This window comes from Harpia harpyja, chromosome W (assembly GCF_026419915.1).
Source record: "Harpia harpyja isolate bHarHar1 chromosome W, bHarHar1 primary haplotype, whole genome shotgun sequence".
NCBI classification, from domain to species: domain Eukaryota; kingdom Metazoa; phylum Chordata; class Aves; order Accipitriformes; family Accipitridae; genus Harpia; species Harpia harpyja.
In genome coordinates this window covers 36,015,492-36,029,100 of record NC_068968.1, presented here as the reverse complement: position 1 = coordinate 36,029,100, position 13,609 = coordinate 36,015,492, and the positions used below count along the sequence as shown (strand labels likewise).

The window sequence follows — 13,609 nt, the reverse complement described above, 5'->3', positions numbered from 1 at the left end:
TGCCAGTTGCTCTGCTTCCATTGCTGTAGCCACCCCCACAGGGCATTTGCCACCATCCATGAGTCAGTATAGAGATAGAGCACTGGCCACTTTTCTCTTTCAGCAATATCTAATGCTAGCTGGATGGCTTTCACCTCTGCAAACTGACTCGATTCACCTTCTCCTTCAGCAGTTTCTGCAACTTGTCGTGTAGGACTCCATACGGCAGCTTTCCACCTCCGATGCTTTCCCACGATGCGACAGGATCCGTCAGTGAACAGGGCATATTGCCTCTCATTTTCTGGCAGTTTATTATACAGCGGGGCCTCTTCAGCACGTGCCACCTCCTCCTCTGGCGACATTCCAAAATCTTTGCCTTCTGGCCAGTCCGTGATCACTTCCACAATTCCTGGGCGACTGGGGTTTCCTATGCGAGCCCGTTGTGTGATCAGTGCAATCCACTTACTCCACGTGGCATCAGTTGCGTGATGTGTAGAGGAGACCCTCCCTTTGAACATCCAGCCCAGCACTGGCAGTCGGGGTGCTAAGAGGAGCTGTGTTTCAGTACCAACCACTTCTGAGGCAGCTCGAACTCCTTCATATGCTGCCAATATCTCTTTTTCAGTTGGAGTATAGCGAGCCTCGGATCCCCGATATCCTCGACTCCAAAACCCCAGGGGTCGGCCTCGGGTCTCCCCAGGTGCTTTCTGCCAGAGGCTCCAGGTAGGGCCATTCTCCCCAGCTGCAGTATAGAGCACATTTTTAACATCTTGTCCTGTCCGGACTGGTCCAAGGGCTACTGCGTGAACAATCTCCCGTTTAATTTGTTCAAAGGCTTGTTGTTGCTCAGGGCCCCATTGAAAATCATTCTTCTTTCGGGTCACTTGATAGAGAGGGCTTACAATCAGACTGTAATTTGGAATATGCATTCTCCAAAACCCCACGACACCTAAGAAGGCCTGTGTTTCCTTTTTATTAGTTGGTGGAGACATAGCTGCTATTTTGTTAATCACATCCATTGGGATCTGACGACGCCCATCTTGCCATTTTATTCCTAAAAACTGGATCTCCCGTGCAGGTCCCTTGACCTTACTTTCTTTTATGGCAAAACCGGCTTTCAGAAGGATTTGGATTATTTTCTTCCCTTTCTCAAAGACTTCTTCTGCCGTGTTGCCCCATACGATGATGTCATCAATGTATTGCAGGTGTTCCGGAGCTTCACCTTTTTCCAGTGCAGTCTGGATTAGTCCATGGCAAATGGTGGGGCTGTGTTTCCACCCCTGGGGCAATCGATTCCAAGTGTACTGGACACCCCTCCAAGTAAAGGCAAATTGTGGACGACACTCTGCTGCCAGAGGGATTGAGAAAAACGCATTAGCAATGTCAATTGTAGCATACCACTTGGCTGCCTTTGACTCTAGTTCGTATTGAAGTTCTAGCATATCTGGAACGGCAGCACTCAGCAGTGGCGTAACTTCATTCAGGCCGCGATAGTCAACTGTTAGTCTCCACTCCCCATTAGACTTTCGCACGGGCCATATGGGACTATTAAAAGGTGAGCGAGTTTTGCTGATCACTCCTTGGCTCTCCAGTTGGCGAATCAACTTGTGGATGGGAATCAGAGAGTCTCGGTTGGTGCGATATTGGCGCCGGTGCACCGTCGTGGTAGCAATTGGTACTTGTTGTTCTTCAACCCTCAGCAACCCCACAATCGAAGGGTCTTGAGAGAGACCAGGCAGGGTAGACAGCTGTTCCGTGCCCTCCGTCTCCAAGGCAGCTATACCAAAAGCCCATCGATACCCCTTTGGGTCCTTAAAATACCCTCTCCTGAGATAGTCTATGCCAAGGATGCACAGGGCCTCTGGACCAGTCACAATGGGGTGTTTCTGCCATTCATTCCCAGTTAGGCTTACTTCAGCTTCCAATACAGTTAAGTCTTGGGATCCCCCTGTCACACCAGAAATAGAAATGGGTTCTGCCCCTTCATAACTTGATGGCATTAAAGTACACTGTGCGCCGGTGTCTACTAGAGCCTTATACTCCTGTGGGTCTAACGTGCCAGGCCATCGAATCCACACAGTCCAATAGACCCGGTTATCCCTTTCCTCCACCTGGCTGGAGGCAGGGCCCCTCTAATTCTGGTCAGAGTATCCAGTATTCACTTCTCGTAAAATTGGCTCAGAAGTCCCTTCAAGAGGATCAGAAATAAGATCAGCCCTTCTACTCTGTTTGGAAACCGGAGCGGCATTTTTCCTGGTAGAATCCCCTTTTGTGGTGTTTTTTCCTCGCAGCTCATGAACCCGTGCATTTAGGACCGAGGTAGGTTTTCCATCCCATTTCCTCATGTCCTCTCCATGATCACATAAGTAAAACCACAGGGCACCTCGCGGTGTGTACCTTCTATATTCTCTCTCTTGGGCAGAGGAGCGCTCACTCCTAATAGCTGAGACATTGGTCCTTACAGGTGGGCAACAGGACATCTCCTCTTTGAATTGCTGGAAATCCTCGGACAGCTTCTCCACAGCCGAAATGCAGGCTTGTAGGGAGGAGGAGAGATTTTCTTCGTATTGACGGAGTTGGCGAGCCACTTCATCCACTGTCGGTGCCTCTTCGTCTTTCCAGGTCATTATTGCCAGTGAGTTGGCATAGGACGATGGTGCGCTCCGTACAAACTTCTGCCACATGGGTCGTGTGCATTGGACTTCGTCTGGATCTTTGGGTAATTGTGGGTTGTCCGGATCATGATGAATTGTCTCTAGCACAGCTAATTCCCTCAGATATTGGATACCTTTTTCCATGGTTGTCCACTTGCTTGATTGACATATAACATCTTCCTTAAAGGGGTACCTTTCCTTCACACTTGACAGGAGTCGCCTCCAGAGGCTGAGGGCTTGTGTCCCTCTTCCAATTGCCTTGTCAATGCCACCTTCCCTGGCAAGCGATCCCAGCTGCTTGGCTTCCCTACCTTCTAATTCCAAGCTATTAGCCCCATTGTCCCAGCATCGGAGGAGCCAGGTGATAATATGCTCACCTATACGGCGGCCAAAATCTTTTCGCATATCCCGCAGCTCACTCAAGGATAGGGACCGGGTTATTACCTCTGGTTCTGCCTCTTCCTCCTGTTCCCGTGATGACCCTGGTTCGCCTTCATCCTTCGCTAAGCGAACTGATTTTTTTGTATATTTCTTTTTCTGTACGGGGGCAACTGATACTGGTGCAGGTTGGTCCGCTGGTTCAGTTGCAGTACCGCTCGCCGGGTCTTGGATAACTGCAGTGCCTGTCACTGAGGTTTGGGTAGCTGCCGTGCTCGTCGCCGGGGCTGGAGGGGCCGCAGTGCCTGTTGCCGAGGTTTGAGTGACCGCAGTGCTCATCGTTTTGTTGTTAGGTCCAGAGACCTTCTCTTCCCCTTGAGGGTACTGAGTGGTGTCGAACAGGGCTCGATAGGCATGGGCCAGGCCCCAGCACGTTGCAGTAATTTGTATCTCTCTGGAGCTGCCGGGGTGACAGCATACCTTTTCCAAATATTTTACTAGTTCTTCTGGATTCTGCACTTGTTCAGGGGTGAATTTCCAAAACACTGGAGGTGCCCACTCTCCTAGGTACTTGCCCATACTACCCCACACACCCTGCCACTCATAATTATCCAGCCTTGGGGCAGATCTCTGGGTGATTTTCTTAAATAGTTGTTTAACCTTAAACGAGAGCTGAACCACATTCAGAAGCATGCTAATTCCTAGCAGTAGGGCTAGGACCGTGCTGGTCCCAACATCCCAAGAGTATTCAAATTTTTCAAAATTCTCAAACACCATTGTAACTGGACTGAAGGAGAAAGGAGAGGGGAAGAAAGGTATCCCACCCATAGACTGGTTTTCCAAGGAGGAAAGGTAAATGGTATAATTATTAATAGTTTCCCACAGATGGCTTCCACAGTATAAAGGTGACAATGTTGAGTGCAAGTACCGGATTAATCCCACAGCCTACGACTTTATCATACCATAAACCAGTGTTGTACAATACATCAAAGCGAAAACCTTAATCCACCTCCCACGGACTACATACAGCAAGCGAGGTGATACATAACAGAACTTTAAAAACCAGAGCAACAACTCTAAGAACACATAAATCAACATAATGACCAGCGACTATTAGACCGATATAATGAATGCTTATAACAAATTTGTTTTAACAAGCTCTGCTCAGGTTTGTCGTTATCTCAACCCTTCGAGCCCCACGTTGGGCGCCAAAAAGGACTGTCGTGGTTTAACCCCAGCCAGCAACTAAACACCACGCAGCCGCTCACTCACTCCCCCCCCCCACCCAGTGGGATGGGGGAGAAAATCAGGAAAAGAAGCAAAACCCGTGGGTTGAGATAAGAACGGTTTAATAGAACAGAAAAGAAGAAACTAATAATGATAATGATAACACTAATAAAATGACAACAGCAATAATGAAAGGATTGGAATGTACAAATGATGCGCAGTGCAATTGCTCACCACCCGCCGACCGACACCCAGCCAGTCCCCGAGCGGCGAATCCCTGCCCCCACTTCCCCGTTCCTATACTAGATGGGACGTCACATGGTATGGAATACACCGTTGGCCAGTTTGGGTCAGGTGCCCTGGCTGTGTCCTGTGCCAACTTCTTGTGCCCCTCCAGCTTCCTCGCTGGCTGGGCATGAGAAGCTGAAAAATCCTTGACATTAGTCTAAACACTACTGAGCAACAACTGAGAACATCAGTGTTATCAACATTCTTCACATACTGAACTCAAAACATAGCACTGTACCAGCTACTAGGAAGACAGTTAACTCTATCCCAGCTGAAACCAGGACAAATATTTAATCAGGGAACTGCTGGGGACAGAATATGTTCCACATTGCTCCATCCAGTGTGCAACTTAGAGCCATTCTTTGGCTGCTTTGCCTTATACTACCTTATCACAACCCCAGAGGGATTGCTATTACCTGGCTTTCTTAAAAGACCCATTCACGAAGAGCAGAGAGGAACTTTTCACGAGACAAAGATTTGTTCACGAGAGAAGCTACTAATTGCAGTTCAAGGGTGTATTGGGAGCCTTGCAGAAGACATTGTTTTCAAGGAGTTAGTGATCTTGAAAAAGCCATGTCTGCTATATTGGGCCTTGTACTTAGGGCTTGAGAAGCCCCTATGTTAGCATGAGTAGCCATTGTAAGGGAATCTGCTGGAATATCCCTCTGCTGCACACTGGTGGATGTTGTGACAGAGATAATATTCCAACCTGTCAGGAAGCTTCCTATTAGCAGAACAGTTTATTAATATAATCTGTAACTTATAATATCTTTGGGAAAGGTAAACTGTATGTGGATCAAGGGGTGGAATGTATTGATCTTGACTGAGAAACCATTGCACATTTAGGAGTTAGTGATTCACATAACAATTAACCTGAGTAGGCCTAGGCCTGTGTTGTGCTGCACAAATTCCTTGGTCGCAAGATAAACTCAGCCAGCTCATTGTAACAGAGGAGCCTGCAGGCAGTTCCCACTTGGTATTGGCAATTATGCCACCTGTGTGTCTTTATCTAAAAGAGCAGCAAGAAGTTCTCATGTGAACATCCTTTATGAATAGTTGTTTTCTTGTAAGGAAATTATATATGTAAGGAAATTATATAATAGCTTGACTGGCCACAAGGGAGGAACCTCTCTCCATGAACAGGATCTGCGGAGCGTGCCATGAGAAAATCCATCCAGGATCTGTCCGATGCTGCACGAACACAGGATTCCCAGCATGTGAAGGGAAGTTAAGATTTAATTGCTATCCATATTCCTCTTCTTATTCTGTCTTATTAAAACAGATATTTTATGTAGGCATTTGTTGTTAGGCCTTTCTTATTGAGATCCAGAAAGAACCCTGCACCATCTCCCTCTCTTTCTCACCTCACACACACACCCCCCCCATGCTCGTTGCAGAACGAAGGGTAGGCCAGACATGTCTGAAATAGATGAGGAAAGAAAAAGATCACATCTATGCATTTAAGCCATGACTTTACATGTTTACGCTATTCAAAAGCCCAATCGAAGACAGGAGGTCTTGGGACTCATTACAGAATCAGAGAATGGTTGAGGTTGGAAGACACCTCTGGAAGTCATCTGGTCCAACCCCCCTGCTCAAGCAGGGCCACCTAGAGCAGGTTGCTTAGGACCATGTCCAGACAGCTTTTGAATATCTCCAAGGAGGGAGACTCCACAACCTCTCTGGGCAACCTGTTTCAGTGCTCAGTCACCCTCACAGTAAAAAAGCGTTTCCTTATGTTCACATGGAACCTCCTGTGCTTCAGCTTGTGCCCATTGCCTCTTCTCCTGTCACTGGGCACCACTGAAAAGAGCCTGGCTCTGTCGTCTTTGCACCCTCCCTTCAGGTATTGATATAGATTGATAAGATCCCCCCTGAGCCTTCTCTTCTCCAGGCTGAACAGTCCAACAGTCCCAGCTCTCTCAGCCTTTCCTCATAGGAGAGATACTCCAGTCCCTTCATCATCTTCGTGGCCCTTTGCTGTACTCTCTCCAGTATGCCCATGTCTCTCTTGTACTGGGGAGCCCAGAACTGGACACAGGACTCCAGGTGTGGCCTCAACAGTGCTGAGGAGAGGGGAAGGATCACCCCCCTCGACCTGCTGGCAATACTTTGCCTAATGCAGCCCAGGATACCATTGGCCCTCTTTGGCACAAGGGCACATTGCAGGCTCATGTTCAACTTGGTGCCCACCAGGACCCCCAGGTCCTTTTCTGCCAAGTTGCTTTCCAGCCAGTGAGCCCCCAGCATATATTGGTGCCTGGGGTTGTTCCTCCCCAGGGGCAGGACTTGGCACTTCCCCTTCTTGAACTACATGAGGTGCCTGTCAGCCCATTTCTCCTGCCTGTCCAGGTCCCTCTGAATAGCAGCATGATCCTCTGGCATATCAGCCACTCCTCCCAGTTCTGTGTCATCAGCAAACTTGCTGAGGGTACACTCTGCCGCATCATCCAGATCATTAATGAAGATGTTGAACAGGATTGGACCCAGTATTGACCCCTGGGGTACACTGCTAGTTACTGGTCTCCAACTAGACATTGCACCACTGATCACCACCCTCTGGGCCCGGCCATTCAGCCAGTTTCCAACCCACCTCACTGTCTCCTTATCCATACAGCTTGTCTATGAGGATCTTATGGGAGACAGTGTCAAAGGCCTTACTGAAGTCCAGCTAGACAATATCCACTGCTGTCCCCTTGTCTACCAGGCCAGTCATTTCATCATAGAAGTTTATCAAGTTGATTGAGCATGACTTCCCCTTGGTGAAGCCGCAAACAGCCCAAAAGACAAATTACCCGGAGAGAGATGTTAGACAGGACTAGACCCAGTATTGACCCCTGGGGTACACCACTAGTTACTGGTCTCCAAATTCTTTTGTAGCTTATACTGACTGATGCTTCATTGTGTTTGCTCCATTAGCTTTAATGCAGCTGTGGTTATGTTACATTATCAGTAACTAAGTACTCAAGCTTCAAGTCATGGGAAAAGCCTTTAATAGGCCTTCATTTAAGGCCTATTGATTTGAGTGTCAGCTCAAGCAGGCCCTACTGTTCAAGTCAGAAGTTCCAAACTGGTGGCACTAACTAGAGCAATCAAATTCACAGACTTTCAGAAGGATATCCTGCCCACTTGCTTCAGTTGATAAGGTGATCTACTGCCTCAATTTTTGTGATACCTAACTTTCATTCAGTTCTATGGGGAAAAGAGTCTTTGAACAGAAATTGAATAACAGTTGATATAATGATAGGTCTAAGTTGCTGCTCTTTGCTTTTTCAAGCCATACATGAAGAAAATTAATGATAGTCTCACTAGATTCACTGTAAGAATTCAAATATCTGTGAAGGACAACCAAACTTCTATGTCTACTATCAATTTCACATTGGCAATGGTAAGGAAAAAACCGGATAAATGAGCAGTACATTGGGGCAATTCATAGGAAACAAGAACCAGAATATGGAGCCTGAAGTACAGAGTAACAGACAATTATTTTTCTTTTGTGCCATATCTCCAAAAAGTTCATGGAAAACTCCTTTTTTCAATAAGCAGAGAAGCTGAAGCTTCACATTTCTGGGAAGTTGTAACAAGGGATAGAGACCACAAGGAGAATTTAAGAGCAACAGGAGCTTACCAGAAGCTGTGAGTTGCAGAACTCAGTTACTCAGCAGCAGGTGATCTCTAGGCCTCCTTTAACATACCTTTCATCCATCTATTTCTGACTGACTGGTCCAATCATTCAGCCAGGTTTTGTAGCTTTCCTGGCATCATCATGGCAATGAAAATGGACTTACAGATATTTCAAGGCTCAGCTGAATATTATTTTACTGGAAATCACATGAGCACCAAAAGGGAGGGCTAAATTCTGTCTATTACCAGGAATGCACCAAATAACAAAAACTGAGAGAAGGGATCATGGCTGATGTTTACAATTCACAGCTGCTGTATCTACCATCTTGTCTCCACTGACCAACTTAATGTATATTTCAATGTCATTTCTCCACAAACACAACCCAAATATTGCCTACTCTTAACTGCCTTACTCCTACACTATCCTAACATCTCTCTCTCATGGCTTCTTGTATCTCCACTCATTCAAAACTGACAAGCTAGCTGGTAAGAATAACACCTACAACCCTCCCCTCTTTTCCACTGTTCCCTTCAGCTCTAATCATGCAATTAAGTATGTTGTCAGAATCCTCCAGATTTGCAACTTTGCAATTGTCCCTACCTGACTTCCATTTTTTACACACAATTTCATTAACTTTTATCTAGAATATTTTAATTCCTTTATTTTTCTGGGTCATTTGTACTGAGTCAGTTCTTTGGGTCAGCTGTAGTGGGACCTTGATTTTGATTTTTGCACTTCCTTCTTAAATATGACCTCTCAAATTTAATGTAATTTAATCAGAAATATTATGCTTAATGCACTACACTTTTTGTCATCTATTTCAGATTATTTAGGTATGTGTACTTTTATGCAATTGCCGTCTTCAAGCAAAAGCAAACAGCTTAGCTCTTACTGACATATTCAGCTCTAATCACAATGTTTCAGCTTAACTGGAAGAGATGTTATCTGCAAAACCAAAGTTTAACTACCTGACCATAGCTGCTACAATATGCAGACATTAAGCATGGGAAGTCCTGCTTCTAACAGAATTCTGCTTACTGGTTATCTCTCTTTTAGCGTTTTGATACTGTATTCAGATAAAAAAAAGTCTTTCAACATCTTGCACTCAAGTACAGATTTTTAAATTATTTCCAATTGTCTCTCAATAATAAACAGACAATTCTTGTCCCTTCTTATAGATTCTTTTGCACTTCCTGTTTTGGTTATGAGTCAAATAATGCCCTTCTTTTCCAAATCTATGCAAAAAGCCTGTTGCAGCCAAATCCTACTCATCAGTCCTGACTCTTCCTAGCTTCCTTTCTCTAAAATGCAACTGCCTTATTCCTCTTCACCCATCTCTAACAAGTGATATACTCTTTGAACCATAATTTATATGTTAAACCATGTATGGTCAGATCATAGACATTCTGATTATCTTATGCACTCTGAATTCTTCAATTCTAAGTCCTATCTAGTGACCAGGTCAGTCTGATAAAATTGTATAAGGATAGGGTAGGAGTAAAAGAAGAACAGATTCACTGCAAACATCAGAATTCCCACCATACTAATGAACATGCTGAGAAAGAAATACCATCTGGAGATGATTTTGCTAGGAATGATCAGAAACTAAAACTGGCCATCCTAAAAAGATACCCATGAAAAGAAATTCTAAGTAAGACTGTGCAAATGTATAAAACTTCTTAAGACAAATAATAACTGTACAACAGTAGAGCTCTGAGCTCTACATTGGCAGGACAGAATGAAATCTAGCACTCCAAATCCAAATTACGTACAGGAAGCTCTGTGGAATTTCTTTGTGTATGCTCACTGCCTGCTTCTTGTGCTTTAAGGTTCGTAACAGCCAGAAGACTAGAATTCACCCATCAGTCTAGTTCATATTATTACTACAGTTTTCCTTCTCATGCATGCATCATTTAACATTCTTACATTTCTGTTCTACTTGCATTCTCCCTATCTGCATAACTAAATAACAGTATTGACTCCCTTCACATATGCCTTCTTTTCATCTGTATACCTAGTAATGTATTTTTCAGTCGTTCATTATTCATAGTCTCTGTTTTCTCTCATTCCTATCTGTACACCTGATCAGTAACGTATCCATTATTAATATGTCATAGGTGGGTACATGGCACTTCACTGACACATAAGAAGACAATAGTGGCTTACTACATTCTTTTCTTAATCCAACAGGAGATTTGGATGTGCTAGATATAAAAAAGCAGGTCCTGAATTAGCCAGCTGGCCTGGCAAAAGACAAAAGGGGAAGAAGTGAATCCTCCAACCAGCTAACTCTTGCTTATTTCAGCATTGTAAAGGCCCAGATAGGAATATACAAAAAAACCTTGAGCAAAAGACATGTATAAGAAAAAAATAAAACACATCAATGCAGAAAACTTTACTCTTGGATTCCTTCATCTTATAAAAATGACAATTTCCAGATGTGGATTCAATTTTGACACAAAAACTTCCTCCTGAATTTTTGTGCCTCCAAATGGGAATAGCCTTGCCTACCTGCACAAGTGCTCCAAGAGGGAAGCTGGTACTCAGTCTTTATACACCATGTTTTGTACTGCCTCAATGTTATTTTCCAGCTTTTCTTATGTAAATTATTTATATTAAATAAACTGTACAACTGTTAAAATTCAGGTGTGCAATAATTGGGAACAGTCGAGATACATGCTTCAAACTTTTGAGTCCATGACAGTATGTGGGAACTCATTTTACCACACAAATAACAATCAGGTAAGTGTCACTTGGATGATCTGTGCTTGGATATTTGCACACAAGCATGCAACAGACCTGTTTATTTTTTAGGCATTCAGTTTTATAAGCCCTGCATATGTGGCTCACATTTTGAGGCCAACTGTCAGGAAAGCCTAGGATACTGTGGCAGAAAATGTGTCAGAAAAAAGAGATCTTATGTTTTTAACAGCGACTGTGCCTAGGCTATAGCAGCAGAGAATTTTTCAGTGTGATTGGATCCAGTGAGAACCAGGTGTTTCCTCACTTGTAGTTCCTGGATCTGTCTGGATCCAAGAATTTTCTCACGGACTGTTTTCTGGATCTAGCTAGTTCCAGGTGTTTTCTAGCTAAACATCTGTGGACTCTTCAGAGTTACATGTATACCTAACTCTGACCAGTTAGGTGTTGCCTAACTGATCAGGCAAAAATCAAGGAAGTTCTGTATAATTCTACTTTAAGAGCACTGGCATCCAAGAGCTGACTTCTTTTCCCTCATTTCACAACAAACCCAGCAGAAAGCAGTGGCTATTGGACTGTGGAACAGAAACATGGGGGCCATGACAGAGCACGGGCCCTGCCAGGGAGGCTGGCCAGGTCTGACCTTCAGGGTAGACCCACAAAGGTTCCTTCCACACCGCAGTGCCCCGGCCCCCTTCTTCATGTTCCCCCTTTCCAGTAGGACCCCTGCTTCCGTGTGCCCCCAGGCTCGCCGCGAGTTGTAGCGGCCGGCGCACGCCCGGAAGCAGCCCCAGGGCCACCCTTGTCACCTTTCCCTTCCGCACGCCCTGCCAAAAGGGGGGACGAGATACCACCCGTGCCGGGCGGGCAGACGGCCGCAGCTGCCACGTCCTGGCTCCCGGGGACACCGCACGCTCAATAAAAGGCGAACCTCCTCTTTTATTTTGATTGAGGGGGGCGGGGGGTGGTGCCGCGGAACCAGCGCGAGGAGGCAAGCAGAGCCCTGGCAGGGCCTCCCGGCCACCACCCCCACCCCTCGGTCTGCGAACGGCTCCGCAGCTCGCGCCCCGCTCCGCACCTGGCCGCAGAGGGGGCACTGCGACTGCACAAGCTGACTCGATCCGGTGCAGCTCCTTTATACCTGCCCCCACGCATCACTTCTTCCAGTCGCCCGGCCCCGCGGCGGGAGGCCGGGGCGGCAGAAGGCTTTCCGGGCCTCCCCGCGGCGGCGGGGCCTGCGACGTGGTAAGGGCGACGCCGGGGCCAGGGAGCCCGCCCTGCAGCTGCCCGTCCCCTGCCCCGGCGGCGCGGGGTGGCAGCGGGAGCCGCGAGGCGAGTAGCAGACCCCACCGGCTGGCTGCGCCGACGCTGCCTACTCGGAAGTAGTTGGAAGGAGGGTTACCTGTCCTATATTGACGTATCCGTATTTGCTAGCTATCCTGTTGGCCTCCGGTAGCCCCCCAGTTATCCGCACAGCCCAGTGGTTGGTGTACAGGCGCGTCCTGCAGGCGGGCAGCAGAAACCCCAGCACCAGAGTGAGCCGGCAGAGAAGGTCCCCACCGCCTCCGCCTCCCCAGCAGCAGCGGCGGTTCCAGTCCATCTTCTCTGCGCAGAACCCCCACAAAACTTCCTTCTTCCGAGGCTGACCTCCAGGCGAACCCGACGGCAAAGTCCTCCGAAGTTATCCCGAGGAGGAAACTAGGAAGAGCTTGGAATAGTGCATTGAACTGTCTGGGGGTTAAATTATGAGGGGCTGGGAATAATGATTATGATCAGCAATTATGATTATTGATCTCTCCTCCTCCCTCTGCTCTTCGGGGATTAAGTAAATTGCTCAACTTGCTTGGAAAGCTTTTATCACGGGTTCTGAGCTCCAGTCTTCCCCCTCTGTCCCCAGCTACATGGAAAGTCTTCTCTGGGGAGGAGGGTTCCTTCTCTCCCCTCTCTGCTCTTCCCTCCTCTCTCAGATTTCCCCCTTCTAGTGATCTTCTGTCTCCTTTCCTGCTTCTCGCTTTTCCTCTCCTTCCCTCTCCCCCTCTTGTCTGGAGTCCCGGAGCAGCACTGCAGCAGCAGCAGGCAGTGTGAGTGTTGGCAGCTGAGCGCCTCAGTTCAGTCAGGCTCGGTTACCTCCCTCTCTCCTCCCTCTCTCCTCCTCCCGCCTTCCCTCCTTCCACCGCCCGGCAGCGCCGAGGGCCAGGGGAAAAGGCAGTCGCGCCGGCCCTGTGCCCTGCCGCCCCCTTTCGCTCTCATCCGTGCAACGAGCGCTCGGAGCTACCGCCGGCCCCAGACACCGGACTCCCTGCGCCCAAGGGCTCCCCTCTTCCATCGGGCCGGGAATCTGCCGCTCTTGCTGCTGAGACTGTGGGAGCCGTGCGTGAGGTGCGAGGCCTGCAGCAAGGCCCCATGTATGGCACTGTCTGCAGCACCTCCTTTGTGCCTCCTCAGGGTCCTGGAGCCAAGGAGGTGCTTAGGGATGTGCCTGCGCAACCCCTGCATGGTGAGGCCCACCTCGATGATGTTTGGGTGCTACAGGAATGAATCCAAATGTTACCTGATCAGAAAGTAACTCCCGAAACACACAAAGTATGTTTAGAGAGGAGACATTGCTTTATTCTGCACAGGGTGCAAGGTGGAAGATTTCCACAAATCAAGCACACCTACTGAGGTTTTCAGTCCGTACTTAGACACTACAGTTAAAACACCACACCTATCTAATACATATGTTCCACCTAACTATTGCATATTCGTTATGTTGAGC

General features: G+C 47.2%; 1 protein-coding gene across 1 annotated transcript in view; it reads right to left on the bottom strand.

The window, feature by feature from the left end:
• The window catches only part of LOC128136235 (proprotein convertase subtilisin/kexin type 5-like), a 277,385-nt gene extending 264,418 nt beyond the window's left edge, over positions 1-12,967 (bottom strand). The window contains exon 1 of the mRNA XM_052775477.1: positions 12,254-12,967. Within this exon, the coding sequence (XP_052631437.1) occupies positions 12,254-12,451 (198 nt within the window). The 5' untranslated portion in view covers positions 12,452-12,967. The remainder of the gene's footprint in view (positions 1-12,253) is intronic.
• Between the last annotated feature and the right edge of the window lie 642 nt (positions 12,968-13,609).